General features: G+C 38.3%; 5 protein-coding genes across 5 annotated transcripts; 1 reads left to right on the plus strand and 4 right to left on the minus strand.

The window, feature by feature from the left end:
• Positions 1-108: 108 nt before the first annotated feature.
• On the minus strand, positions 109-1,469 carry LOC145897384 (uncharacterized). The gene is made up of 4 exons (XM_082985651.1): positions 1,138-1,469; positions 966-1,076; positions 835-909; positions 109-758 (listed from the first exon to the last, which is right to left on the minus strand). The coding sequence occupies exons 1-4, from the start codon at positions 1,203-1,205 to the stop codon at positions 371-373; spliced, it is 642 nt and encodes a 213-aa protein (XP_082841777.1). The 5' UTR covers positions 1,206-1,469; the 3' UTR covers positions 109-370.
• A 648-nt stretch (positions 1,470-2,117) lies between these two features.
• LOC145898620 (translation initiation factor eIF2B subunit gamma-like) lies at positions 2,118-6,962 on the plus strand. The gene is made up of 11 exons (XM_082987148.1): positions 2,118-2,376; positions 2,972-3,120; positions 3,180-3,336; positions 3,417-3,508; positions 3,647-3,774; positions 4,856-4,977; positions 5,252-5,427; positions 5,485-5,562; positions 5,973-6,121; positions 6,182-6,285; positions 6,496-6,962. Exons 1-11 carry the CDS (start codon positions 2,226-2,228, stop codon positions 6,549-6,551), a joined length of 1,362 nt encoding a protein of 453 aa, XP_082843274.1. The 5' UTR covers positions 2,118-2,225; the 3' UTR covers positions 6,552-6,962.
• A 63-nt stretch (positions 6,963-7,025) lies between these two features.
• On the minus strand, positions 7,026-17,086 carry LOC145898059 (uncharacterized). The gene is made up of 19 exons (XM_082986501.1): positions 17,077-17,086; positions 16,601-16,800; positions 15,889-16,094; positions 15,037-15,115; positions 12,223-13,895; positions 11,313-11,502; positions 11,090-11,237; positions 10,769-10,958; positions 10,233-10,371; positions 10,021-10,152; positions 9,506-9,568; positions 9,311-9,442; positions 8,695-8,858; positions 8,402-8,524; positions 8,101-8,268; positions 7,908-8,028; positions 7,589-7,798; positions 7,366-7,472; positions 7,026-7,239 (listed from the first exon to the last, which is right to left on the minus strand). The coding sequence occupies exons 1-19, from the start codon at positions 17,084-17,086 to the stop codon at positions 7,026-7,028; spliced, it is 4,269 nt and encodes a 1,422-aa protein (XP_082842627.1).
• A 3,469-nt stretch (positions 17,087-20,555) lies between these two features.
• Positions 20,556-22,141, minus strand: LOC145898061 (uncharacterized). Its single transcript, XM_082986502.1, has 5 exons — positions 22,117-22,141; positions 21,905-22,041; positions 21,679-21,796; positions 21,187-21,315; positions 20,556-20,845 (listed from the first exon to the last, which is right to left on the minus strand). Exons 2-5 carry the CDS (start codon positions 21,953-21,955, stop codon positions 20,556-20,558), a joined length of 588 nt encoding a protein of 195 aa, XP_082842628.1. The 5' UTR covers positions 21,956-22,041; positions 22,117-22,141.
• An 829-nt stretch (positions 22,142-22,970) lies between these two features.
• On the minus strand, positions 22,971-25,286 carry LOC145899334 (uncharacterized). The gene is made up of 6 exons (XM_082988077.1): positions 25,204-25,286; positions 24,978-25,095; positions 24,486-24,614; positions 23,875-24,137; positions 23,455-23,518; positions 22,971-23,388 (listed from the first exon to the last, which is right to left on the minus strand). Exons 1-4 carry the CDS (start codon positions 25,252-25,254, stop codon positions 23,956-23,958), a joined length of 480 nt encoding a protein of 159 aa, XP_082844203.1. The 5' UTR covers positions 25,255-25,286; the 3' UTR covers positions 22,971-23,388; positions 23,455-23,518; positions 23,875-23,955.
• Positions 25,287-25,997: the final 711 nt, after the last annotated feature.

The raw sequence follows: 25,997 nt of genomic DNA on the forward strand, positions 1-25,997 counted from the left end.
ACAACAGTAAAGTATAGCGGGACCAAATTACGAAAAATGATTAAGAGTATGGGCACTAAAAAAGGTGCTACTATTTAACATTTTGTAACTGACTATTCAAGGCATGAAATTATGCAATAAACATGATTTATTTAAAGTTATTAAAATACTGAACTTATGAATATTGAATTCAGGAAAGATTACAGGAGACATTACATACTGTAGCACAAGCATCTGATAAAAAGAGTGAAGTGGCAATACAAACCTTTTTAAAATTCTTTTGAAATCTTTAATTTCCCACCAATATTTTTGAATAAAGTAATTAAAAGTATGTGCTCTATCTAACTTTGATGATACAATAATTACATAAACACATCAAAATCCCTTAGCGCTAAAGTTTTGGTTGGTGTTGTGGTTTCATTTTAATCTTTGACAGACCAGATAGGAGGTGATCTGGTAAGCAGCTTACTGGTCTTTGGTGACTGGGGTCAACAAAAACATGCACTGGTGAGCCAATTGCACTCGTTTCACAGGAGTAGTAGTTTTCCAACTCATTCCAAATATGTGTATTTTTGTCATTAACCAATAGACCTTGTGATCCAATGCCCAAGATTAACAATGGGTCGTATTTCCTTGGGTTTTCTTGTTTAACTGCACATAATGAGGTGTTGTAATCCTGCTTTGGCTCAAAGAAAGCTACTTCATAATGCACACTGGATCGGCCAAGTTTCTTAACACCAAGTCCAGCCAGCACTACTTGCGGAAAAATCAGCGGTTTTCTGTTAAATCAATTTTAGCATAAAACCCAACTGTAAATGTAGACACAGCAAATTATGGAATGTTGTCTGCACTCACTTGTATGTGCAGTTGGTCTGAACCATATAAGCCAAAGCACTAGCATTTACTATGTCTGTGTTTAGTCCGCAGTACCTGCAATATAATATAAATAGTTTTTAAATTCTCAAAAATTACATTAAAGTTTATACCATATTAGGTAGGTGTTAACTATTGTGTCACAGTAAAGATGATATTGTGAGTTGTTGACATGTCTGTAGTAGTCATTATCAGCACATCTGGTCTGAATTGGCAAGAAAAACCTTTTTGAATGTATATGGAATAATAATTTCCTGGGAGGCATGTTTTACTACAGGGACAAACCTGTATTGTGAAAAGTTGGATTGCATTCTAAATATCGAGGTTAAAACACTTTTACCAACAGAAAGCATTTCCTAAGTGTTTGTATAAATGCTGCAAACAAAAATATGTTTTGAAAAATTTTACATATATACTGCACACACAAAAAGGCAAAATATATTTCAATCATTGTCAAAAAACAAATAGGCTTTGTTGATTATTAGAGACTTGAATTGTCAGTTGCAATGCAAATTTGAGGCTGGTCCAAGCTCCAAGGGCTCCTTTCAGAAGTTAAATTTCCTTCATAACTTAATTGGAAACTTCCTGTAATGTTAATTGCGCCTCCCAGTTATTATTTGCTCTGAGAAGTACTCTCTTCGGGTTTTGGTTTTCTGCAAGCAATAGTTTTTTTGTCATTGCTTGATATAAATGATAATGAATATGGATTGCCTACATAGGCAGCAAATCTGCAATTGGTATTGCAGGATTGGGCACAATTAGTTGCGGATTTTCTTCAAGATTTTCTATGAACTCATCATATGTTGGCATCATTGGGTGGATTTGGAAAGTTTTACCTCCAATTACAACTTCAAGTTTTTGCTCTAATTCTGCTAAAAGAGGTCTGTACATCATATCAGTGCTTACATAATTTTTTTTAATGTAAAATAGTATACAAGTATGCAGTCATTTTGGAAGAATTGAAAAGTGACATATAGTAGACTAAGTAGAGTAGATTGCATTATTTACTTGCGTCCACAGAGGCAGTGTTGTCTGAACTATTAGAGTGATTTTCCAACAAACTTGAAATAGTGCTTCCTTGCTTTACTTTGTCTTCGAATTCCGACCATGTCATCGCAGAAGTCATGTTTATTAGATCTTTAGATGCACAAAACTCCCAACAACCTAGCGCTTACGATTTTCAAACTAGGGTATTTCCCCACCGTAAACCTGCGTCATGGTTCAGTAAACTTTGGGTTGGTCAACGTGCTTCCATCAATTTGTATTTCAAGGAGGCTATCCAAATCTTGTCTGAAAATTCTATAGTTTTAGCGAAACTGTGTTATCCGTCACCAAGGCCAGCAGAAGCGTGAATATTTGTATCGATAAACACCATGGAGTTGCAAGCTGTGGTAATGGCTGGAGGACGTGGAAGTCACATGCTGGATCTTACTCAGGGACTGAGACCAAAACCTTTTGTTTCAGTTGGCAATAAGCCTCTAATTTGGTATACAGTAAACATGCTGGAGAGTGCTGGATTTAGTGGTAAGTGAATTTTAGTTTTTGAATATATTATATTTGATTTTAGCATAAAGCCTGTGGTATGAATTCTTTGAGCTGCATACAAATATTGCCACTGTTTCGACCTATAAGGTGTCATCAGTGCAGCTTGGTGTGACTAGACGATCTTGTCAGCCAAATAGCCAGATAAAGATTTCCATTTTGTGGTGACTATACAATCACTGTCTTCCGTTGGGCAGCAAACTAGGTGCCACTGTGTCTGTGCTAATGTCCGGAGAAAACAAGGTGGAAACAAAGTGGTCAAGCAAAAGTGTCACAACAAATCCTATATATAAGGAAAGAACTAATAATATGAATTCTTTAAGCTGCATACAGATGGCCACCGTATCGATCTAGAAAGTTCTCATCAGTGCAGCTTGGTGTGGCTAAATGCCAGGCAAAGACTTTCACTTTGTGGTGACTATGCATCACCAAGATACACTGATAAGACCTTATTGGGCAAAACAGTGGCCCATCTGTACAAATAAGAATTGTTTTAAAGAACTTTGAATTTATTCTCTAAATAATTGTAAACACAGCATTTACGTTTGTATTGTAAAACTGTTTGTGTACAAATTAGAGGCAATAATCATCACTTTGAACTGTGTAAAAACACACATGGAACTTCTCCTGAAGGATTTCAACATGTCAACAAAAGTTGTTGGGATTAACGAAGAAATGGAGTTGGACACAGTCGACTCACTCTGTCTTGTGAAGGACCACATCAAAGTCTGTATTTAAAACACAAATCCCTTACAACCTTTTGCTAGCATAGCATTTTTGTACAGTCTGATGTTCTCATACTAAGTTGTGATTTGATGACTGATATTCCTTTTCATCGATTGGTGGATATTCATCGATTACGGGACTCTTCTCTCACAATGCTTTTATGTCCTACAAGACCTGACATTGAAAATATTCCTGGTGTTAAGCCGAAGAAGAAAAGTAATTACCTTATCCTGAATACTTTTTCAGTTGCCTAATCTACATATATATAACTGTAATAACATTCATTACATTCCCAGGTCAGCAGAAACAGAGAGAATTCATTGGACTTTGCCCTATAGATCAACAAAACCACAGAATTTTGTTTATTTCAAATGAAGCAGACATGGAAGTAAGCAATATATTCACACTTAGCCTTAGAATTTTTTTTATGGCCTTTAGTTTCACAAATGAAATACATCTTTATTTTTTTTATAAAGCACTTCAGTTTAGTTGTAGTCTTTTAAAAGAGATTTTTTTGTGTTTGTAGGATGATCTACTTCCTGTCCACCAATCTTTGCTAAGAGAATTTCCTAAATTTCAAGTGAGGACTGATCTGCATGATGCCCATGTATATATTATGAAGAAGTGGATAATCAACTATTTAAGTCATAACAGGTGAGTAAAATGCTATTTTTTATCTAATCTGAGAAAGCCTCCAACCATTCACTGGATAGCTTTGATTAAGCTAGTAACAGATATTGTCATAAGCTGATATTTGGTGTAATGTTAATAGAATTGAAAATGTTGCTTATGAAAAATATATATTTATATGTTTGCATTTACCCTCTGATCATTATAAACATTCTAAAAAATTAAAATTTTTGTTGAAAAGAATATTGTGCTGTTGTTACTGCCTGGCAAAGTATAAAAGAACACCCAATAAAAGTTGAAAAATACTATTTGGAGGTGCACTACATGATAGTTAAAAAAAAATGTTTTGATTATTGGAAACATTAACACCCACCTCTCTGTAGTTGTGCTGGTAGAAAGGTTTCGCAGGTGAAACAAATTAGTGTAATCACCATGCTGGGGGCAATATCATGTGCTCTATTTTGATTGCTGTGTTTGTTGTATGCTTATTTAGCTTGAAATAGAAAAACCAAAGCTAATATGCTATTAATCATGTTACCTAGAGTAGACGTTTCAACACTAACTACGTTCATCATCAGTACTATGTTCAAAACGTCTACTCTAGGTAACATGATTAATAGTAACATGATAATGAAAATTAATAGCTTTGGCTTTTCTAGGTAATTAACTCTAAGTATTTGGCACCCACTTATTTAGCTATAAGTGTGCCAAGCAATGAATTTGTAGCATGTTTAACAAGAGCTACATGACATTTATTTATACTAGGTATTGTATTTCATGCTGCATTGTGATTGTTGATGTAGGTGTCCAACCAGCACAGCTTTGTGTATCTAGGCTTGTCCAAGAAATCACATTCAACAAATAATATCAAAATAAAGATCAAACAATCCCAAACAGTTATCAGTGCGAGTTCTTCATATTTTGAGCAGACAAAAAATAATCCTTAAAATAAAATATACTATCAATAAAAATATACTGCAAAGACTGAAGCAAAAAAATGTGTGCTACGATTGTGTTTATTTAAAAGTGTTGCTTTATTTTCACTTTGCATGCTTAGTGAATGTTTCTATTCATGTACAAAAGTTATCTTAACACTTTTTTGCAGGCTTCGCACTTCCTTACGCAGTGAGCTAGTTCCCTACATAGTTCAAAAACAATTTACGAAAGCCCACAAAGAACACAATGTTACTGTAGAAGCAGAAAATGGAAAAATATCAGACCTAAAAGGTGTGCAAACATATTTTTGCTTCTTGCATGCCATTTGTGATCTCTGGCTAGAGACTGTGTGTTTAAGTGTTAACTACATTTATTATTCACTGCTTTAAAAATTCTTTTTATTCACTGAGTTTGTGATTTTTATGGCGACCTTTCTTATGTTTTGGAAAACAATTTATAAAGATAATGTGGGCTGATCAATACTTAATTGTTAATCAATATTTTTGCACCCATTGCTGTCGTATTATTATCTAGGCCACTTTCATGGTCTTGTTTTCTTTTTCAGATATATTTTCATTTATAAGTGAGGATAAAGAACGAGATTTCATTTATGACCTTACCCTCAGTCCTGAAGAAAACCAGGCTAAATCCAAAAAAATATCCTGTTATGCTTATGCATACGAAGAGGGTGTTTGTATGAATGTCAACACAATATCCTCATATGTTGAAGCTAACAGACTTGTAAGCCAAGTTTGAATAAGTTAATACCTTTTGTATGTCATCATGTTTGCTTTGTAGGTTTCTAAACCAGATTCTTTGTTTGTCTCTTCACAAAATCGCATTCATCCTACAAGTAAAGTCGATGAAAAGTCACAGGTTGTAATAATCATTTACTAATTTAAGCTAAATTAAATTTGTTTGGTATTTGGTACGTTCTGCTGTGTATTGTATTGCAATGTATATTGCTTTTGATCATTACCATACCAGGGCATCTCAATTTTCGGGCTGCCAGATTTGCCTTTGTTGGGACAATTCACTATTTTACACTTTTAGTTGTCACAAAAAATTATTTTTATTATCTTTTAAAATGAAGTCACATGACAAAAAAATTGCGCTGATAAATACAGTGTTTTGTGTGTATTGGACAATTTGCAACGAAAACCTCTATTGGCTGAACTAAAACCTTTTCAGCTAATGTCATGTTTAAGTTAAATTGACCATGATCAAAAATTAAGTTCGGGAGAGCACCAAGGTTTGACAAAAACTAATCGTCAGCAACTCGTCAGGTGGGAACGGATTGCTTGGTTGGAGAACGAACGGAGATCCTCAGCCGATCATCGGTGAAGCGATCAGTTGTCGGTCGCAACTGCGTCATAGGTACGGGAGTGAGATTATCAAACTGCATTATTATGGACCGGGTTCACGTTGAGAACGGGTAAAATGATCACTGGGTTTGAAAATCTTGTGCAGAGGTAACATCTTTCAATTTTTCCAGATGTAACGTAAACGGTTGTATTATTTGCGACGATGTTTTGATTGGGGAAAAAGGCGAATTAAAAGACTGTTTTGTTGGTACACAGATGAAGTTGCCCGCTGCATGTAAGTTGGCTTTTAAATATTTACAAGTCCTTAAACACTTTTTGTAAACTATTTGAACGTGGTGTCCTGTAACTAGTACGGGAAAAAAAGTGGAATTTCAGTCTTAAATGTGCCTTGCAATAACATATTCCTTGAAAAACAAAACACTTATCCGCTATTGTAAGGCAAATAGATCCGTAGAACATCTAATAACTTATCTGTATGTTACAGCTCGTCTGTCAAAAGAATCTATGGTTGAAAATCAAACTATGATGGAATTTGAGTAAATGTCGTATTTTGCTGCTAATGGTATGTTTCGTTGGTTTGTGATCTGACGGAACATCAATAGGAATTGCGCTGCTTTGAATTTGCGACGTAATATTTTTTTGAAATGTTGTTTTTAAGGATTGTTGCGGGTTGTCTGTTTTGTTACTGCTGAAGATACATGCCATTTACGTTTGATTACATCAAAACGGTTTATTTGCGGTATTTCTTGTTCCGAAGCAAGATATTGGTATTACAAAGTTCTCCCATATGGTTTTGCAATTTCAGTTGTTAGATCCTCTTTTCTACAAACGTTTTCCTTTTGTTTTGTTGTGGTTTGCGGCACAACAGGGACTTAATACGGTGTTGGTAATATAATGTGCAAACTCTGCGTCACCATGTTTACGATGATCGTGGATGCTGAATATACTGCTGAAAAACTGATGTTTGTTTGAATTTGTTTCACCAAAACCAAACAAGTTTAGGAATAAATTTATTCAAGAAGCAACATTTTCACGGTGCGAGGTAACCCCATTGGATTCGAAATGCCCGGTGGAGTCGCGTTTTTCCAATTCTCCAAATGAATGGGGTTGACGAAGCAAATCATGCGAGAGAAGCAGAAGTTCATCAGCCAATGTTTCCTCTCGAAACGCAAGTCTTATATCCGGAACATTTGTTTTTGAAATATCGTTTCCCGCTGAACCGTCATTTCTACACGACATAAGCAATTTCTTACAGTGACAATTTGAAGATTGAGTCGTCATTAAAAGAGAAAAGATTACAAAAACGCAATTTTTTTTAAAGGTTTGAAAATCTTAGGAAACTTATTTTACTAACCTGTAATCGTCTCCGAGCCATCTCATTTTTTCTTCGTGCGAAAATCCACTTAAACGAACGCTGGTTCGCGAAAGCTCACACATATCGCAAACACTAAGCTTCCAAACCTGCAAATAACCGGTGCGAATTTAGCGTTTTAAAATGTCAGCTCGATTAACACAACATAGACGGTGACGCAAGTGATAAGTCAGGCCCTACTTACGTTACATCAATTTCAACTAACCTGCGCTGCTACAGCGTATTCCTCCATAAGGGGCTCCATAGTAAAATGAAACTGAAGCGGATCGTCAGTTGACAGACATACGTTAAGGCCTCTGGCAAAGTAGTCAGGGAATGGACTTTTGTTGTACTCGAGAAAGAGGTGGTTGTTGCTGAGTGGAGACATGCAGATGCCGACTTGAGCAAGATAGTACAAGTACTGCAGAACCGGCACCTAAAAGTGTATTTACAAAGTGTATCATGCGAAAAAAGTGATTTTATCTTTTCAAACATAATCTGTTTATGTCGTCGAAACGCTCGTGATTTTTGTCAATATTTAGTACCTTCTTTAAAACCAGGCCGTGTGAGATGTTTTCGGCGAGCAAAAACCCAGTCAGTAGGTGGTCTAAATGACCTGCCTCTCCACAATGTGGACGTAACGCAAATGTATTCATTCCTCGAGAACTGAAAGCAAATTGGTGAGTTGCGACCAATATACAAATTATAAATAAACTTGTTTAAACCATGTCGACTTACTGCCGAAGGTAATTAATCCTCATCACGTTGGCGTACATATAGAATATGTAATAAGTGTAAGAAGGGTTTGAATCTCTTCTCCACTGATCTGGAGTTGGAGAGGATTTCTTCATGAAACCAGCTTCTTGCTTTGATTCATCATCGACGCTGTCGAATCCTATTACATGCCTGTCGTATCGAGAGCTGTTACAACTTGTAATAACTTTTCAGACAACATGCACGTAACAATTCCAAGGAAACAAAATTTACACTTGCTAACCAAATACAACAGTCGGTGCCGACAAATAGACTAAGTTTATACCTAAGAAACATGCTGATATCTTTGTGCTTGTGGGGTTTAACGCTGGCTTCCATCACTGGACGAAAGACGTTGTCCAAAATTTGTTGAAACGTTTCAACGGCGCCTTTGGATTTATACATGTCGCTGCATCAACATTAAAAACGACATGCTATATGACAAAGGCACTCTGTTTGACTTATCCAACCACATAGCCAGAGTTAACGAAATCTAATTGAAATGTCATATTGATTTTACATTGCTGGACAACAGAACAAACAATTTTTCATCGTTATTGATAACATCACACGTCTTACTAAAGTCGAGGAACTTGTATAAGCCAACGTATGTGAGTGCTTTCAAGCTTGTGGGAGCAAAACCAATGTGCCAGGTTTTCCCATTCATCGTAACTCTTTCCATAAATTGAGATCCGTAATTCAAGAAGATGATACTTCTGCTCAGTCAAGTTTTGTTCAACTTGCTGTGGATAGTTTGTATATGTTATATTACATAAGTTATATTTTGTATGTTTAAGGTATAGGATCGGCTGATTGTGTAGGTATTTTGTTGGCAGTCCAGCGTATGCGAATCTTCTATAATGGCATGGTGGTAACGCAGACAGTTGTAGATCAGAGAATTTCACTTGATGAACAGGAGCGAGATAACTCAGTCCCCACCCAACAGATAAGTATCATTTCCGTCCACCCACCTGCACTGATGTATGTATTAGGCCACTGTAGGCCACTGATAGTTAGTGTGGGTTTGGAGGTCAACTTATGCAGGCACACAACTTTTACATTTATTGAGATTTGGTGCCACCGTATTACAGTAACGTAGATATATTACTCTATGCAGGAGGGGGGTCACACCATGAAACGCACAAATTCCCCAAATTTTTGTGGCACCCTCCCATGTAGAGAAGGTTTCACTTACACTTATTATTTCTGCAAAGTAGTCCCCATTGATATCGTTATTGGTTTTCAGAAAGATTTCTCGCAGTTCTGATGCTCCCATTGGGCTGTACAAGTTGTTAAAGCGATCGAACCGATGAAATGTTTGCCTGTCCTGCCAAAATTACATACATTTATTTAAATGGATAAAATCTACCAACCTGAACTATGCACTTACTGCGTGGACATCCAATGAGTCAACGTTTAAATGAAAAGGGTCAAGATGAAGAAAATGGAAAACCTGTTCAATAGATTGTTTTTCAGTAAGTTACAGTTTACACATACCAGTTCTCCTTAAACTTTTTTTGACCATGACAATTTTTTGACAATGCTACATTCCATTCACCCAAATGCAAACCAACATGACCGCAATATCCCAACTATACAGAATAATGTTATTTCGATTTTTGTGCATTGTTCAGAATCTACTCAAGCTATTTGCTGCGATTAGAGAAAACCTCATCAATATCTACAGACGATGTTTGTTGAAGTTTTTTGGATAGGCACAGATTTAGCATTGCGAACAAACAGCAGTATAAAAAAGAAATTATTTACTCTATTCTGTTGGTCACCCTTGCAAAAATCCATTCACCTTGTGGTGTGAACCATTCACCAGAAATACTGGTTTATGCTGTGGATTCTCTCACGCTAATAGTTGCTCGTGTATGTTTAATCGTAGAAAAATTTCCTCACCTCTCTGAGAGTCATTTTTCTGCCTTCCTTTTTTAAAACCATCCTCTCAGGTTCTTTCTTAGCTTTTTCTTGTATAAATCCAAGCAAATGCTTTTGACTCATGCAAGCAGCAGCGTGTATATGGGTGTCTACCTACGAAAAACGTTACATATATGTGTGAGCTCTTGGCCATTTTTTTGGTTTTTATTTATAAAGCGCTTTGTTCGATTAACCTTTCTGACGTTGTAAAAATCTCTCCGACAAGAACGTCCAGGATTTTTCATCATTTCCAGCTCAGTTTCTTCGTTAAGAAGGCGATGCATTCCAAATTTGTTTTTCAAATATGATAATCGCTGATAGCAGAACGACTTGCTAAAAACAACATATAGTACAGCGTAAAGCAGTGTGGTGGCAAACTTTTCGACTCACAGGCAAGGAATTAAAATTTACAAGCGGACTATGACCCATGCAAGTATAAAGTGTACAAATAACGTTTACAACAATGTAAACTATGACTTTTCCATTCTTTGTACACTTCTGTACTAACCCATTGACAATAATTGGAGTTTAAAAGTTGTAACTGAAAAGAAAAAAAAAACGTGCACCAAAATTATACGACGCTTATTTGTACCAAGTTCTGGTGGGCCAGGTTAAAAGGCCTAACGAGCCAGATTTGTCTGGTGTAAAGACAGTACTTAAAATCTAAAAATTTACTCCATTAAAGTACTTCTATGTGATATACAAACACAATGATATTCTTTGTACCTACAGGGGCCCGTCAGCAACGAGTGCATACAGAAGGTTTCGATTGGTGATAAAGGTATCGCGGTTGGCAAGGGGCAAGTAAATCTCTTTTCCGTTTTCGCCGTCGATTACGGTCACTACTCCCTTGCAACATGTAACCTCCCAATGTTTCTCGTCGTTAGGAATACTCGGTTTCTCCATTGGATACAAATAGTCTACAAAAAAAACCTATTATTAAATATAACACTTCTAGTATATTATTCATTATACATTAAGTATATTATTATACTACTAAATGTACGAATAACGTTATATGGTGAGTATTATTTTTAAAACTATTTATTACCCGGATATGATGCAGGCCTAAATGTAGAGTGAGTCGCTTTCGAAGTAAACTGGGCCACAACGTTGGGGAAATTCTGTCTCGCAAGTCTCATGTAGTACTGTCTAGTTTTTAAGGCGTGGATTAGGCTAACGCAAGAGTCGCGTAGTTCCTGTAAATTACAATGCATATATTTACCACTTCCATCAATCATGTCACAAGCAAATCCAACAGAACGCATTTATACCGGAAAAGCAAAGTCTTCGCTTTCTCCAGAGACAAAAACACGTTGAAATGGAATGGTTTCAGTACTTCTTTCCAATTCGTTTGAAGGTTTTGTGTGCATCGTATGTTGAGGTTCTGAAGACTGCGTTTCCGCCTCTTCAATTTCCACTACGCTCATTCGCTCGGGTTTATGCAAGTTGTTTACAGATTCCCTAAATTCAAATTTATTTCACCCAATGTGATTAGTAAATCAAATCTGGATCAAAAAAACCAAAGGCCCCTGGCAGGCTGTCGATCGCACACCGTATCAATAATAATGTATTAAAATCCAAACACAGCGATCTTCAGACAGCTCAGATCGATTTATTTAGAGAAAAATATATTTCGCCTAAAACGGCATCATCAGTTTCTCCATTTACCAAAACTGCCAAAAAGGAAAAACAGAAAGGAAAAAGTCAAGAATGTAACGCAAAAAGGTTACGCAAGCTAAAAATAAATAAAAATTAATAAAAACTATAAAAATATTCAGGTTTCAAGCATTAACTAAAAAATAATAAAAGTATGAATTAACTGCATGTGGTCAGACCTGTCTGTACTACTTTGCTTTCAAAAACCACTGGCGCTGACACCGAGTGAGCACACAAACATACAGAAGCAACTGAATGTAAAAACAGAACAAAAGTGGAAGGGGAATGGACGTCACGAACTGCAGACAGGTAGGCCTGTGGGCGAACAGGTGTGACCGATAAGACTCGGTGAATGATAAGACGATAAAAACAGGTTAACAACACAGGAAAAGTCATCAACCCGTTACAGCGAAAACAAGCGCAAACAAAAACATAGTCCTACGGGCGGGGAATAGCAAAACAAACTATTTGCATGATGGTGTTACCATGGTTTGCACATTGATTTGTGCCCGTATTCTGTGCAACCATAAGTCCTCATATAGATCCAAACTCCCTGCAGGTGGTTTTTGCACGAACGTCACGTCATAGCAACTTGGCAATATGGGTCTTTGCTGGAATGTTTCGCTATGCTTCTTCAGGTAGTGGTTACCCAGCGCCGTAGCATCGCTATCTAGCGAGCACTCGAACTGGTACCAAGTAGACCTGTGAGCATTCCAGCGAGTGGAGAACTTGTTTTTCGTCTGCCCAACATACTGGGCTCCGCAGGTTTTGCACGAGGCCACATATATCCCATAGTCGCGACATGTTAGTCGCTGACGCAACATTATTCTGCCTTTGGGGGTACACAGGAAGGTAGTTGTGGGCACCATGGGCTCGTGGTTACCATGGTGCCCGCACAGCGCACAGTGGCCGCAAGGGGCCGATTGGCCAGTGTCCCGAGGCTCGGTGCGATGGGCAAGCTGCTTGTAGTGGCATAGTTTGTTAAACATCGTTGGTCCTCTCCGATAAACGATGGAAGCATTTGCCTGGAGGCTCAATTCATTGGGCGAAAGACGCAGTATATGAGGGAATGCTGTTGCCCAGATAAGTTTGTGCAGGCTTGGAAGCGAGTCTACCGACTTGTTGTGGAAGAATCTAGACTTCCAAGCGCTGGCTGTTGCTAACACATCGCATGTCATCCTCACCGGGAAATTGGATTTCACAGCTTTATCTTTCAGCCACAATAGGGCCTTTTTGTAGTCGCTTTCATTCTCGTTTAAGCGCCGCATCCGTATGGCTTCGGAAAACACAATTGATTTAAACACATGGATTGGGTGGTGGGAACGCCTATTAAGAAAACAACGGTCAAGTGCTGTGGGCTTAGTGTGATTGGTGGTTTTGAAGCCCGCCAGTGACACGGGGTCGATAATGTGGCACACATCAAGAAATTCAACTCCAGTGCATGGCTTTGCCGTTGTGGCTTGGCGGAAAGTTAGTTCCAAGCCTGCGTTACGAAAGCATTCCACCAACTTCTGTTGTATGACATTGGTTGTTTTAACCCCAAGCGACACCCATATAATGTCATCAATGAACCTCTTAAATATGTACGCCTTGTTTATTGCTGTGGCAGCTTTGCAAACAATGAAGTGAACAGCAATGTTAGCCACCGATACTGAGTTATTGTCACCTGTGACAATGCCTTCTTTTTGGCAATAAAAAGAATCTGCATTCCTCAATATGGCGTTGTCAATGCAAAACATTGTCAATTCGATGATGGTGTTTCTTGCCTGCGCGGTGAATGTTGAGTGACCATTCAAAGCCGCCTTCAAAGCCTGGCGTATAATGGATCTGGGAAGGTTGGGATATAATGATTTTACATCCCCTGCCACAATGCATAGTTCCTGGCGCCGCATTTTCTTGGAGAGGTGTTGCGCATTTTCCATTTTCCACTTGTGGAGTTCTTCTAAATAATCTTTACTGTCCCGGGAATATTCATTTACGTTTGCCTTGCAGTAGAGTACACTGATCGGCTGCAAAATGCTTTCCAGGAAAATCGTAGTTCGGGACGTCGTGGTGTTTCCAGATGCTTGCACCAGTCTCACTGGCATCTCTCCAATACTGCAATGCAGCAGCTCTTCAGGTGCGAGCTTGTGGGTTTTGAACAACGGATACGCATATCCGGGTTCGTTGCACGCAAAGAATTTTGCTGTAGTCTGGTCCTACATCTGGAAACACCACGACGTCCCGAACTACGATTTTCCTGGAAAGCATTTTGCAGCCGATCAGTGTACTGCAGATTCTTTTTATTGCCAAAAAGAAGGCATTGTCACAGGTGACAATAACTCAGTATCGGTGGCTAACATTGCTGTTCACTTCATTGTTTGCAAAGCTGCCACAGCAATAAACAAGGCGTACATATTTAAGAGGTTCATTGATGACATTATATGGGTGTCGCTTGGGGTTAAAACAACCAATGTCATACAACAGAAGTTGGTGGAATGCTTTCGTAACGCAGGCTTGGAACTAACTTTCCGCCAAGCCACAACGGCAAAGCCATGCACTGGAGTTGAATTTCTTGATGTGTGCCACATTATCGACCCCATGTCACTGGCGGGCTTCAAAACCACCAATCACACTAAGCCCACAGCACTTGACCGTTGTTTTCTTAATGGGCGTTCCCACCACCCAATCCATGTGTTTAAATCAATTGTGTTTTCCGAAGCCATACGGATGCGGCGCTTAAACGAGAATGAAAGCGACTACAAAAAGGCCCTATTGTGGCTGAAAGATAAAGCTGTGAAATCCAATTTCCCGGTGAGGATGACATGCGATGTGTTAGCAACAGCCAGCGCTTGGAAGTCTAGATTCTTCCACAACAAGTCGGTAGACTCGCTTCCAAGCCTGCACAAACTTATCTGGGCAACAGCATTCCCTCATATACTGCGTCTTTCGCCCAATGAATTGAGCCTCCAGGCAAATGCTTCCATCGTTTATCGGAGAGGACCAACGATGTTTAACAAACTATGCCACTACAAGCAGCTTGCCCATCGCACCGAGCCTCGGGACACTGGCCAATCGGCCCCTTGCGGCCACTGTGCGCTGTGCGGGCACCATGGTAACCACGAGCCCATGGTGCCCACAACTACCTTCCTGTGTACCCCCAAAGGCAGAATAATGTTGCGTCAGCGACTAACATGTCGCGACTATGGGATATATGTGGCCTCGTGCAAAACCTGCGGAGCCCAGTATGTTGGGCAGACGAAAAACAAGTTCTCCACTCGCTGGAATGCTCACAGGTCTACTTGGTACCAGTTCGAGTGCTCGCTAGATAGCGATGCTACGGCGCTGGGTAACCACTACCTGAAGAAGCATAGCGAAACATTCCAGCAAAGACCCATATTGCCAAGTTGCTATGACGTGACGTTCGTGCAAAAACCACCTGCAGGGAGTTTGGATCTATATGAGGACTTATGGTTGCACAGAATACGGGCACAAATCAATGTGCAAACCATGGTAACACTATCATGCAAATAGTTTGTTTTGCTATTCCCCGCCCGTAGGACTATGTTTTTGTTTGCGCTTGTTTTCGCTGTAACGGGTTGATGACTTTTCCTGTGTTGTTAACCTGTTTTTATCGTCTTGTCATTCACCGAGTCTTATCGGTCACACCTGTTCGCCCACAGGCCTACCTGTCTGCAGTTCGTGACGTCCATTCCCCTTCCACTTTTGTTCTGTTTTTACATTCAGTTGCTTCTGTATGTTTGTGTGCTCACTCGGTGTCAGCGCCAGTGGTTTTTGAAAGCAAAGTAGTACAGACAGGTCTGACCACATGCAGTTAATTCATACTTTAATTATTTTTTAGTTAATGCTTGAAACCTGAATATTTTTATAGTTTTTATTAATTTTTATTTATTTTTAGCTTGCGTAACCTTTTTGCGTTAGATTCTTGACTTTTTCCTTTCTGTTTTTCCTTTTTGGCAGTTTTGGTAAATGGAGAAACTGATGATGCCGTTTTAGGCGAAATATATTTTTCTCTAAATAAATCGATCTGAGCTGTCTGAAGATCGCTGTGTTTGGATTTTAATACATTATTATTTCACCCAATTTAAGTTATAGCCTACATATTTTGTTACAAAAATAAACGATTTTATCGTGTTTTTAATTGCAAAAAAAAACTCAGGACCGAATTTGTTTAAATTTATTAAAACTTACGTGGGGAAAGTCTGCGATAGGTCTGGATCGGCAACAATGGGAATTATACTTGGTCTGGGCCAACTTGTCACCAGGTTCGTACCGGATCCAACACTTATTGAAGCTCTGTGCTTTTGCATACGACGCCTCGCCTGTTCAGATTCCAACTCTATAGGCTTCTCATTTCCCATTTCGACGTGTCGCTTGGTTTCCATCTTAAGGTCCTCCTGGAAGGCACTTGTTAAAGTAAACAATGGCTTTTATTTTGAATTAAAATTTAAATACAATAAAATTCACAACTAACTGCAACACCAATAAAGCAATCTTCATTTTAGGGGAAATTTGATTTCGCTTCCCTTATAATCTCTTATCTTGTCTATTTGCAGGTGCATTGTAGTCTGAAGTTACAGTCGACCATGCACGTGTATAAACCTAGTACAGCATTTTAAATTCTTGTTTATTCTCCCGCCCCAAACACTCAGTCAAAAAGAAATCGCTCGTCTTTAAATATTTGTTAGCTTAACACAGTTGATTTCAGCTGGGAGTCTGCAAAACATTTTTAATGCTGGGTCCGCTAATAAATAACAATCCACAAAGTTCAGTTGCTGTACAACGTTTTTAAGCAAAAGTATTGTTTGCAAAACTGCCCCATTGGTATAAAACAACAATAAAAAAATGCTATTTAACACCTCTATATCAACCAGCAATCTTTTTTGTTTATTTTTATTTTTACCATAAAGAGACGTTCAGCGATTTCTGAAAGCCGTTTCGTGTACTGTTCCTCATCGGTAAGAATCACACTGCTTCCTGCTGTCTCTTCAACCTGTGCAGCAAGAATGCGCACAATATCATTTGCCAGGGCTGCCGAAGCTGTTTTTCCAATATCATCACAGCTTGATGTCGTGGGTGAAGCAAGAAATAGAGTCTTATTTTCTGAAAAAAATATCAACTGTTGTGTTATAGTGCCCGTAAAGTAAACGTCAATTTGTTAATTCGTGCTTATTGTAGCATCCTAGTGCCTTTTTTACTTTTTGCACCAGTGCTTAACATTGTAACAATAAAGACTGATTAGTTGTCTAGTTCAGGGATCACTAAGGGCTTCGCGAACCTGCGGGGGTCGCACGGCGAATTTAATGGATTGCGAAGATTACGGTAATTTCTAAATACATTAGCACAAAATACGCACGTGCTATTTCACACGCCACGTACTCGTATGCATTCTTGTATGTTCCCTAAGTTCTAGAAGTTTTCAGTAGATGCCAAAAAGTATTAGAGTCTATAGCTCTGGCCTAGTTAACACAGCTATCCACTAATTAACACAGCTATCCACTAATTAACACAGCTATCCACTAGTTAACACAACTATCTACTATTTAACACAGCTATTCACCAGTTAACACAGCTATCCACCAGTTAACACAACTATCCACAAGTTAACATAACTATCCACTAAAAAGGCTAAACTATCCACTAAAGGCTAAAAAAGTGAACACCACATAGCACAGATACCGCTGTTAGTCTTACAATAAGACCACAAGTCGAGATGAGATAACCTACCGGTTTGAACTTTCGTTCGAGATAAGCAGTTACCCATGTTTTAAATCAAATATTTTGATAAAAAAATTCAGAATCTTTTCTGTAGCCCAAAACCAATTGTTTGCAAAAAACGTTTCTTTCGTCATAGTTACCTAAAGTCAATTGAGGTAGAAATAGGTATTGTGCCAATCAGGCAAGATATGTTCTCACGGTTCCATAGTTCCCGACACAACTCAAAAATACAGGCGCAATTAGACTTTTCAGCAGAACTCACACAGCCTTCTGACATCCGGCACGACGGAAGACCTTTTTCCTTGCACTGTACTATGAATGTTTTGTTACCCGTCGGTACCGTTGTGTAAGAGACTCAACTCAACTAAAATATCAGCACGCTCACTTGGATTCTGAAAGTTAGTTATTACTCGCTCGATCGGTAAAGACTATAGTTTTTCGCTCCTCGGTTATCAGTTCGCCAAGTGGTCACTTTGATAGCCGCCTGGCATCGCAACACGTGTTTCTACTTGCTTATACTGCGTCAGATTAGTAGTAGATTTTAAAAAACGCTCCAAGCAAACTTGGAACACTTTGATTGCCAGATCTGAACAATTGTTATGGGTCCGAGAGTAAAGGCAATTTAGAACCAGTACGAATTGCGCTCCATTGGCATAGTAGACGCCGACAGTCATTCTTGGATAGGCTATATGGGGGCGGAAATGAACCCGAAAAGTTAAGCGAATTTGAGCACTTTAATTTTGTGAAACGGAGCTTAATCTGAACCTGTTGTTGTTTATCTAACAACCCGAACCGGAATTGAAAGATCAAACAAACCTACTATGGTATGTCGTCACATTCGTTGTCGACATTTGCAGCATCGTTTGTCAAACAAAACGTTTGAAATCCATAGTCGCTTGCACAATATAATTTTACGGGTCTCGAACCTTGCGTTATTAATACAACGCTCTAATCTAACCAACTGAGCTAACCGGCCTCACGTAAAGCCATCTTCTATTTGAGATTGCATTCAGAGAATATATGTGAAGAGGTTTCTTTATGAGAAGTGTTCTCCTTTCTCAAATAAAATTAATTCCTTTGAAACTGTTTTTAAAACCACGTGTTCCCTCTTTGAAGTAGTAAGGAAGGTGCAATGGGTGCAGAAGACAAACAGGATGAAAATGAATGTATACTCGATATTTAAAATAGCATTGAATCCAACGAAACAAAGTTCAAATTTGCATTGGCCGGGAAACGAACTCTAGCCTCCCGCGTGGCAGGCGAGAATTCTACCACTGAACTACCAATGCTAAGCTTTCAAAACTGGGAAAGCCAGGAATCCTGAAATTTTGTAAATTCCTCTACCCGGGATTGGAGCAGGGACGTTTAAATCTTCAATCTAAGGTTTTCCTGCAACTACAGACTTTCTCACATTACATCGAAACTACTCATGCGCATTACATAGTTATTTATGCTGAACGTTAATCGTAACTAATAGAGATCAGTATGTGGCCTACCGTATGTGTGCAACATATAAACAAATCAGGGATTTAAATGGAATCGAAAACAGTTATTAATCTACAAATATAATTAAATAGCATTTGAAAAGTATTCCACAAATGCAAAGCGATATGAAAAGTTTCTTGCTGTCTGTGTAGTTGCACATTGACCACTCTCTGGTCGGCTGAACAACAAGACTATTTATTCCACTTTGTGGTCACTTTGCAGTCGACATCGATCTGTAATGTACTAAACTTGTTGTGAACTACCATAGATCTCATCGTTATTGCTTCATGAGTACATAAAATAAAATTTTATACTGACCGTGACTAAAATATTTTTTTTACCGCACTGGTATTTGAACCCATATCAGGTTTGGCTTATTTCTCATAAATAACGACAATAGAATAGAATTTCTCGCTACAGCGAATGTACAAACAGTGCGTGGTATTTATCGACTGATATGCAAATTTATGGCGCCATTAAAAATTAGAATTCGACCGAATACGGGTTGCAGGTATTCGGATTAGGCCGAATCCCAATCTTTTTAGGGTAAGGTGATCTCTGATATTTATAAATGAACATGTTTTCTCCGGCTAATGTTATCTCTTCCCGAATTGTCAGTGGAGCAGAATGTAATTTTTGCTCAAATATATTCTGCAGCAAATCCATCAATAGAGAACAAAAATGTTGATTTTTCTACAGTTGGAAACTGTGACGTTTATTTCGCATACGCAAGCATTTTGATATTTCTTACAATAATCATTCGTAGTGATTTGGGCTTTTTTCATTTAATGGAAAGCAACGAGTAAGAATAAACATAAGACTATGAACAGAATCAATTGAAAATAATCGATACGAGGAAATTCAGTGCATGGCGTCATATGTGACGTCAATGGTGCTTTAAAGCAGTTTTAAGTGGTTCTGCAACTCCAGAACCTGCAAATGTTTGTGACTAAAACAATGATTGCATTCTGCGATGTCATCTATCCACGTTTTTACATTGTTCAGTGACGCCAGGTTGATTTGAGGGCAAGGAAATCACGTGATAACGATATACTGATATCAGATTAATATTTCGTAATGTCCCTCGTCCTCCGGAAGAGCTGCAGGACCAGCCCTGAGGTTCAGATAAACACTTTCGACAGCAGAGAACTCGGCTTCTCGTCCAGGTGGTAATCGATGTTGATCATTTACGCTGCAACAAGGGTTACGTCATCACTCGAACACAAGCGAAACATAGTTACAAAGATTTAATCCTTACTAAATGGGTTGTGTTTTTGGGGTCTCGACTGTTGCAACCATCTCCATTCCTTCAGGTTTCGCGACTGCATAAAAACATATAGGTCGTGAAGTGAGGAAGAAAGTGGTGTATATTCTTTGCATGGTCGCGTCGATTCGAACAAGTTACAATGCTTGTATGCTGTGAGGTTGGATATGAGCAACTTAAACGCTAGGAAAAAGGGAGCCTGGCACAGTGCTTGCAGCGATATGGTATCGGTGAGGAAATGCCGTCATATCTACCGACAACAATAGAACGTGGACAAGAAACCAAAATATCAAGATAAGATTTCGCAAATATAATCGCCAAGCTCAATTCTTTATTCTCCGGTGATTTCTAATAGGTGCAACAGAAGCGAACCCAGCGATTAAAACCACAATCATACGTAAGTTAAATACTTACTTCTTCTGGAGGCTGCAAGGCGATGACGTCGAACACCAATAATCACACCCGCTACTATTATAACAACACACACAACCAACACTATTGGTAGAATGATATCAAGTATAGAATGTAATTTATTTTTGTCAGGGGAATTGTTTACAAAAGTTGGTGATTCGTATTTTAGTGTCAGCTCTATTGTGTGCGCAGCATTAAACGGAGGTCCGGAGATGATTTTATTGGACGTGAGGTTCGAAGTTACCACCACGTTTTTCGTGGTTGTTCCTCCTGTAATAAAATCGATTTCTTAACAAGTGGCATTTGACATAGTGTGAGTGCAACATTTGTGAGGCAATTACAGTTTGTTTAAAAATTATAAAATCGTGAGTTAACTTTTAACCAATAATGACTCATATTATTGCCTTGTCTGCTGTCTGAAATCTCATCAAAATAAGTGATGACAAAAAAAAATTGGTTACTGGGCTATACTAATAAGTTCAATGGTTCTGAGGAACTTTTCAGTTTTCCAGCGTGTTTTACCACAAAAAAATAGGCCTTTATAACGTGCTTTGAAATTAAAGTAGTGTCTCGTGATAGGACAAATACATAAATGTTTGCTTCGAACAAACCTGGCTTGGTAACTTGCACTTTACCATTTCCTGCTGTTGGTGGATTCGATGTGAATCCCAAGCTGACAAATGTTTCCTGGTGCAAGGTGACACTTTTTCGAATTACTTTGTCATGAATTATGGGCCGATCTGCAAGGAATAACAAGAATTTTAAAAGATCCCGAAACCAAGTTTCGTGACAAGTATTACTTTGAACAGTATTTTGAATAGGGTTCGTTTTTTCTGTACGGTCATGACACAGAGCAATAATCAATATGATAAACACCAGGCATTAATCAAACACAAAGCGAGGAAGTTACGATAAAACAAACCCAATTTATGAAACGAGCTTTCTATAAAAAAATGCGAAACCGAAAATGAGTAATTTGGAAACAACCCAGAGAATCTCCACACAACAATGGTGATATCTTAGAAATAGTTTTGTCCACAATACTTGGTTGCGAATGCGAATTTCTTTGGTGTATACTGTTTAAGGGTGACGAGTTTCCTTACATTGAACGTTAAGTTTCAGATATCTTGATGTCGATTGTTTGTGTTCCTTGGAGTTTTGGTAACACGACACCAAGGTACCGTGGTCTGAAGCCGTCACTTGAATGAACGCAAATGCGAACTGAAACGAAATGTATAATTTACTTAATTTCTTTTGACTTTGTTCTGAAATCAGTTCACATTTGTGGATAAGTTAGTAACATAGGTTTAATCTAAATCATAAACATACTTCTTTGACCCAATACACTTGGTTGCCCACGCTTATATAAACAGAATTCATGTCATCGCTCAATTTCTTGCAATAAAACAGAGCTTTTCCCTCGGTCAACGTAGTTGTGTTGGAGGAGTTGATATCCACAAACAAACCTGTAAAATTCCCCATTAATTGAAAGAAAATGCTAATTATCAAATTTTCGGCAATCCCAAATATATTAAAGTCACCTTTCCAACACGATTCATTGTTCAATCCGGCAGTCGCCTGGTTTTTGTAAAATCAGTTTTTGTGGCTTGCAAGTTGAACAATAGTGAGATTTGGAAGATGTAGGCAACATAATACAAGATAAATGTTAATATCTTATTCGTCCATTTGGCGAACTAGGCAAACACCAATGGGGCGCATAATTTGTCTGGTGGTTACGCATCAGGACGACCTTTCCTACTGTGACTAAACTATTTTTTTCCGCACTGGTATTTGAACCCAGATTAGGTTTTCTTCTAGGTATATGATCGTATACTTGAACGATGTGTTTTGTAAACTGTCGTGTGCACTTTGTGGAATGGGAATAACAAAAATCGAAACATATTATCCGAGTTTTTACAACGACAGTTAGAATTGGACATTGCCGTTAACTGGAATTTATGCACGAAACTTGAATTTTACAAAACAAACACTGGCTTATTTCTCATAAATAACGACAACAGAATAGAATTTCTCGCGACAGCGAACATACAAACGGTGCGTGGTATTTATCGACTGATATGCAAATTTATGACGCCATTAAAAATTCGAATTCGACCGAATACGGGTTGCAGGTATTCGGATTAGTTCGAATCCCATTCTTTTTAGGGTAAGGTGATCTCTGATATTTATAAATGAACATGTTTTCTCCCGCTAATGTTATCTCTTCCCGAATTGTCAGTGGAGCAGAATGTAATTTTTGCTCAAATATGTTCAGCAGCAAGTCCATCAATAGAGAACAAAAATGTTGATTTTTCTACAGTTGGAAACTGTGACGTTTATTTCGCATACGCAAGCATTTTGATATTTCTTACAATAATCATTCGTAGTGATTTGGGCTTTTTTCATTTAATGGAAAGCAACGAGTAAGAATAAACGTAAGACTATGAACAGAATCAATTGAAATTAATCAATACGAGGAAATACAGTGCATGGCGTCATATGTGACGTCAATAGTGCTTTAAAGCAGTTTTAAGTGGTTCTGCAACTCCAGAACCTGCAAATGTTTGTGACTAAAACAATGATTGCATTCTGCGATGTCATCTATCCACGTTTTTACATTGTTCGGTGACGCCAGGTTGATTTGAGGGAAAGGAAATCACGTGATAACGATATACTGATATCAGATTATTATTTCGTAATGTCCCTCGTCCTCCGGTAGAGCTGCAGGACCAGCCCTGAGGTTCAGATAAACACTTTCGACAGCAGAGAACTCGGCTTCTCGTCCAGGTGGTAATCGACGTTGATCATTTACGCTGCAACAAGGGTTACGTCATCACTCGAACACAAGCGAAACATAGTTACAAAGATTTAATCCTCACTAAATGGGTTGTGTTTTTGGGGTCTCGACTGTTGCAACCATCTCCATTCCTTCGGGTTTCGCGACTGCACAAAAACATATAGGTCGTGAAGTGAGGAAGAAAGTGGCGTATATTCTTTGCATGGTCGCGTCGATTCGAACAAGTTTCAATGCTTGTATGCTGTGAGGTTAGATATGAGCAACTTAAACGTTGGGAAAAAGGGAGCCTGGCACAGTGCTTGCAGCGATATGGTATCGGTGAGGAAATGCCGTCATATCTACCGACAACAATAGAACGTGGACAAGAAACCGAAATATCAAGATAAGATTTCGCAAATATAATCGCCAAGCTCAATTCTGTATTCTCCGGTGATTTCTAATAGGCGCAACAGAAGCGAACCCAGCGATTAAAACTACAATCATACGTAAGTTAAATACTTACTTCTTCTGGAGGCTGCAAGGCGATGACGTCGAACACCAACAATCACACCCGCTACTATTATAACAACACACACAACCAACACTATTGGTAGAATGATATCAAGTATAGAAATATATTTTTGTCAGGGGAATTGTTTACGGCAGTTGGTGATTCGTTTTTTAGTGTCAGCTCTATTGTGTGCGCAGCATTAAACGGAGGTCCAGAGATGATTTCATTGGACGTGAGGTTTGAAGTTATCACCACGTTTTTCGTGGTTGTTCCTCCTGTAATAAAATCGATTTCCTAATAAGTGGCATTTGACATAGTGTGAGTGCAACATTTGTGAGGCAATTACAATTTGTTTAAAAATTATAAAATAGTTTTATATGAGTTAACTTTTAACCAATAATGACCCATATTATTGCCTTGTCTGCTGTCTGAAATCTCATCAAAATAAGTGATGACAAAAAAAAATTGGTTACTGGGCTATACTAATAAGTTCAATGGTTCTGAGGAACTTTTCAGTTTTCCAGCGTGTTTTACCACAAAAAAATAGGCCTGTATAACGTGCTTTGAAATTAAAGTAGTGTCTCGTGATAGGACAAATACATAAATGTTTGCTTCGAACAAACCTGGCTTGGTAACTTGCACTTTACCATTTCCTGCTGTTGGTGGATTCGATGTGATTCCCAAGCTGACAAATGTTTCCTGGTGCAAGGTTACATATTTTCGAATTACTTTGTCAGGGATTATGGACCGATCTGCAAGGAATGATAAGAATTTTAAAAGATCCCGAAACCAACTTACGCGACAAGTATTACTTTGAACAGTATTTTGAACAGGGTTCGTTTTTTCTGTACGGTCATGATACGGAGCAATAATCAATATGATAAACACCAGACATTAATCAAACACAAAGCGAGGAAGTTACGATAAAACAAACCCAATTTATGAAACGAGCTTTCTATAAAAAAATGTGAAACCGAAAATGAGTAATTTGGAAACAACCCAGAGAATCTCCACACAACAATGGTGATATCTTAGAAATAGTTTTGCCCACAATACTTGGTTGCGAAAGCGAATTTCTTTGGTGTATACTGGTTAAGGGTGACGAGTTTCCTTACATTGAACGTTAAGTTTCAGATATCTTGATGTCGATTGTTTGTGTTCCTTGGAGTTTTGGTAACACGACACCAAGGTTCCGTGGTCTGAAGCCGTCACTTGAATGAACGCAAATGCGAACTGAAACGAAATGTATAATTTACTTAATTTCTTTTGACTTTGTTCTGAAATCAGTTCACATTCGTGCATAAGTTAGTAACATAGGTTTAATCTAAATCATAAACATACTTCTTTGCCCCAATACACTTGGTTGCCCACGCTTATATAAACAGAATTCATGTCATCGCTCAATTTCTTGCAATAAAACAGAGCTTTTCCCTCGGTCAACGTAGTTGTGTTGGAGGATTTGATATCCACAAACAAACCTATAAAATTCCCCATTAATTAAAAGAAAATGCTCAAATTTTCAACAATCCCAAATATATTTAAGTCACCTTTCCAACACGATTCATTGTTCAATCCGGCAGTCGCCTGGTTTTTGTAAAATCAGTTTTTGTGGCTTGCAGGTTGAACAATAGTGAGATTTGGAAGATGTAGGCAACATAATACAAGATAAATGTTAATATCTTATTCGTCCATTTGGCGAACTAGACAACCACCAATGGGGCGCATAATTTGTCTGGTGGTTACGCATCAGGATGACCTTTCCTACTGTGACTAAACTATTTTTTTCCGCACTGGTATTTGAACCCAGATTAGGTTTTCTTCTAGGTATATGATCGTATACTTGAACGATGTGTTTTGTAAACGGTCGTGTGCACTTTGTGGAATGGGAATAACAAAAATCGAAACATATTATCCGAGTTTTTACAACGACAGTTAGAATTGGACATTGCCGTTAACTGGAATTTATGCACGAAACTTGAATTTTACAAAACAAACACTGGCTTATTTCTCATAAATAACGACAACAGAATAGAATTTCTCGCGACAGCGAACATACAAACGGTGCGTGGTATTTATCGACTGATATGCAAATTTATGACGCCATTAAAAATTCGAATTCGACCGAATACGGGTTG

Source organism: Ascidia mentula, chromosome 4, assembly GCF_947561715.1.
Source record: "Ascidia mentula chromosome 4, kaAscMent1.1, whole genome shotgun sequence".
NCBI classification, from domain to species: domain Eukaryota; kingdom Metazoa; phylum Chordata; class Ascidiacea; order Phlebobranchia; family Ascidiidae; genus Ascidia; species Ascidia mentula.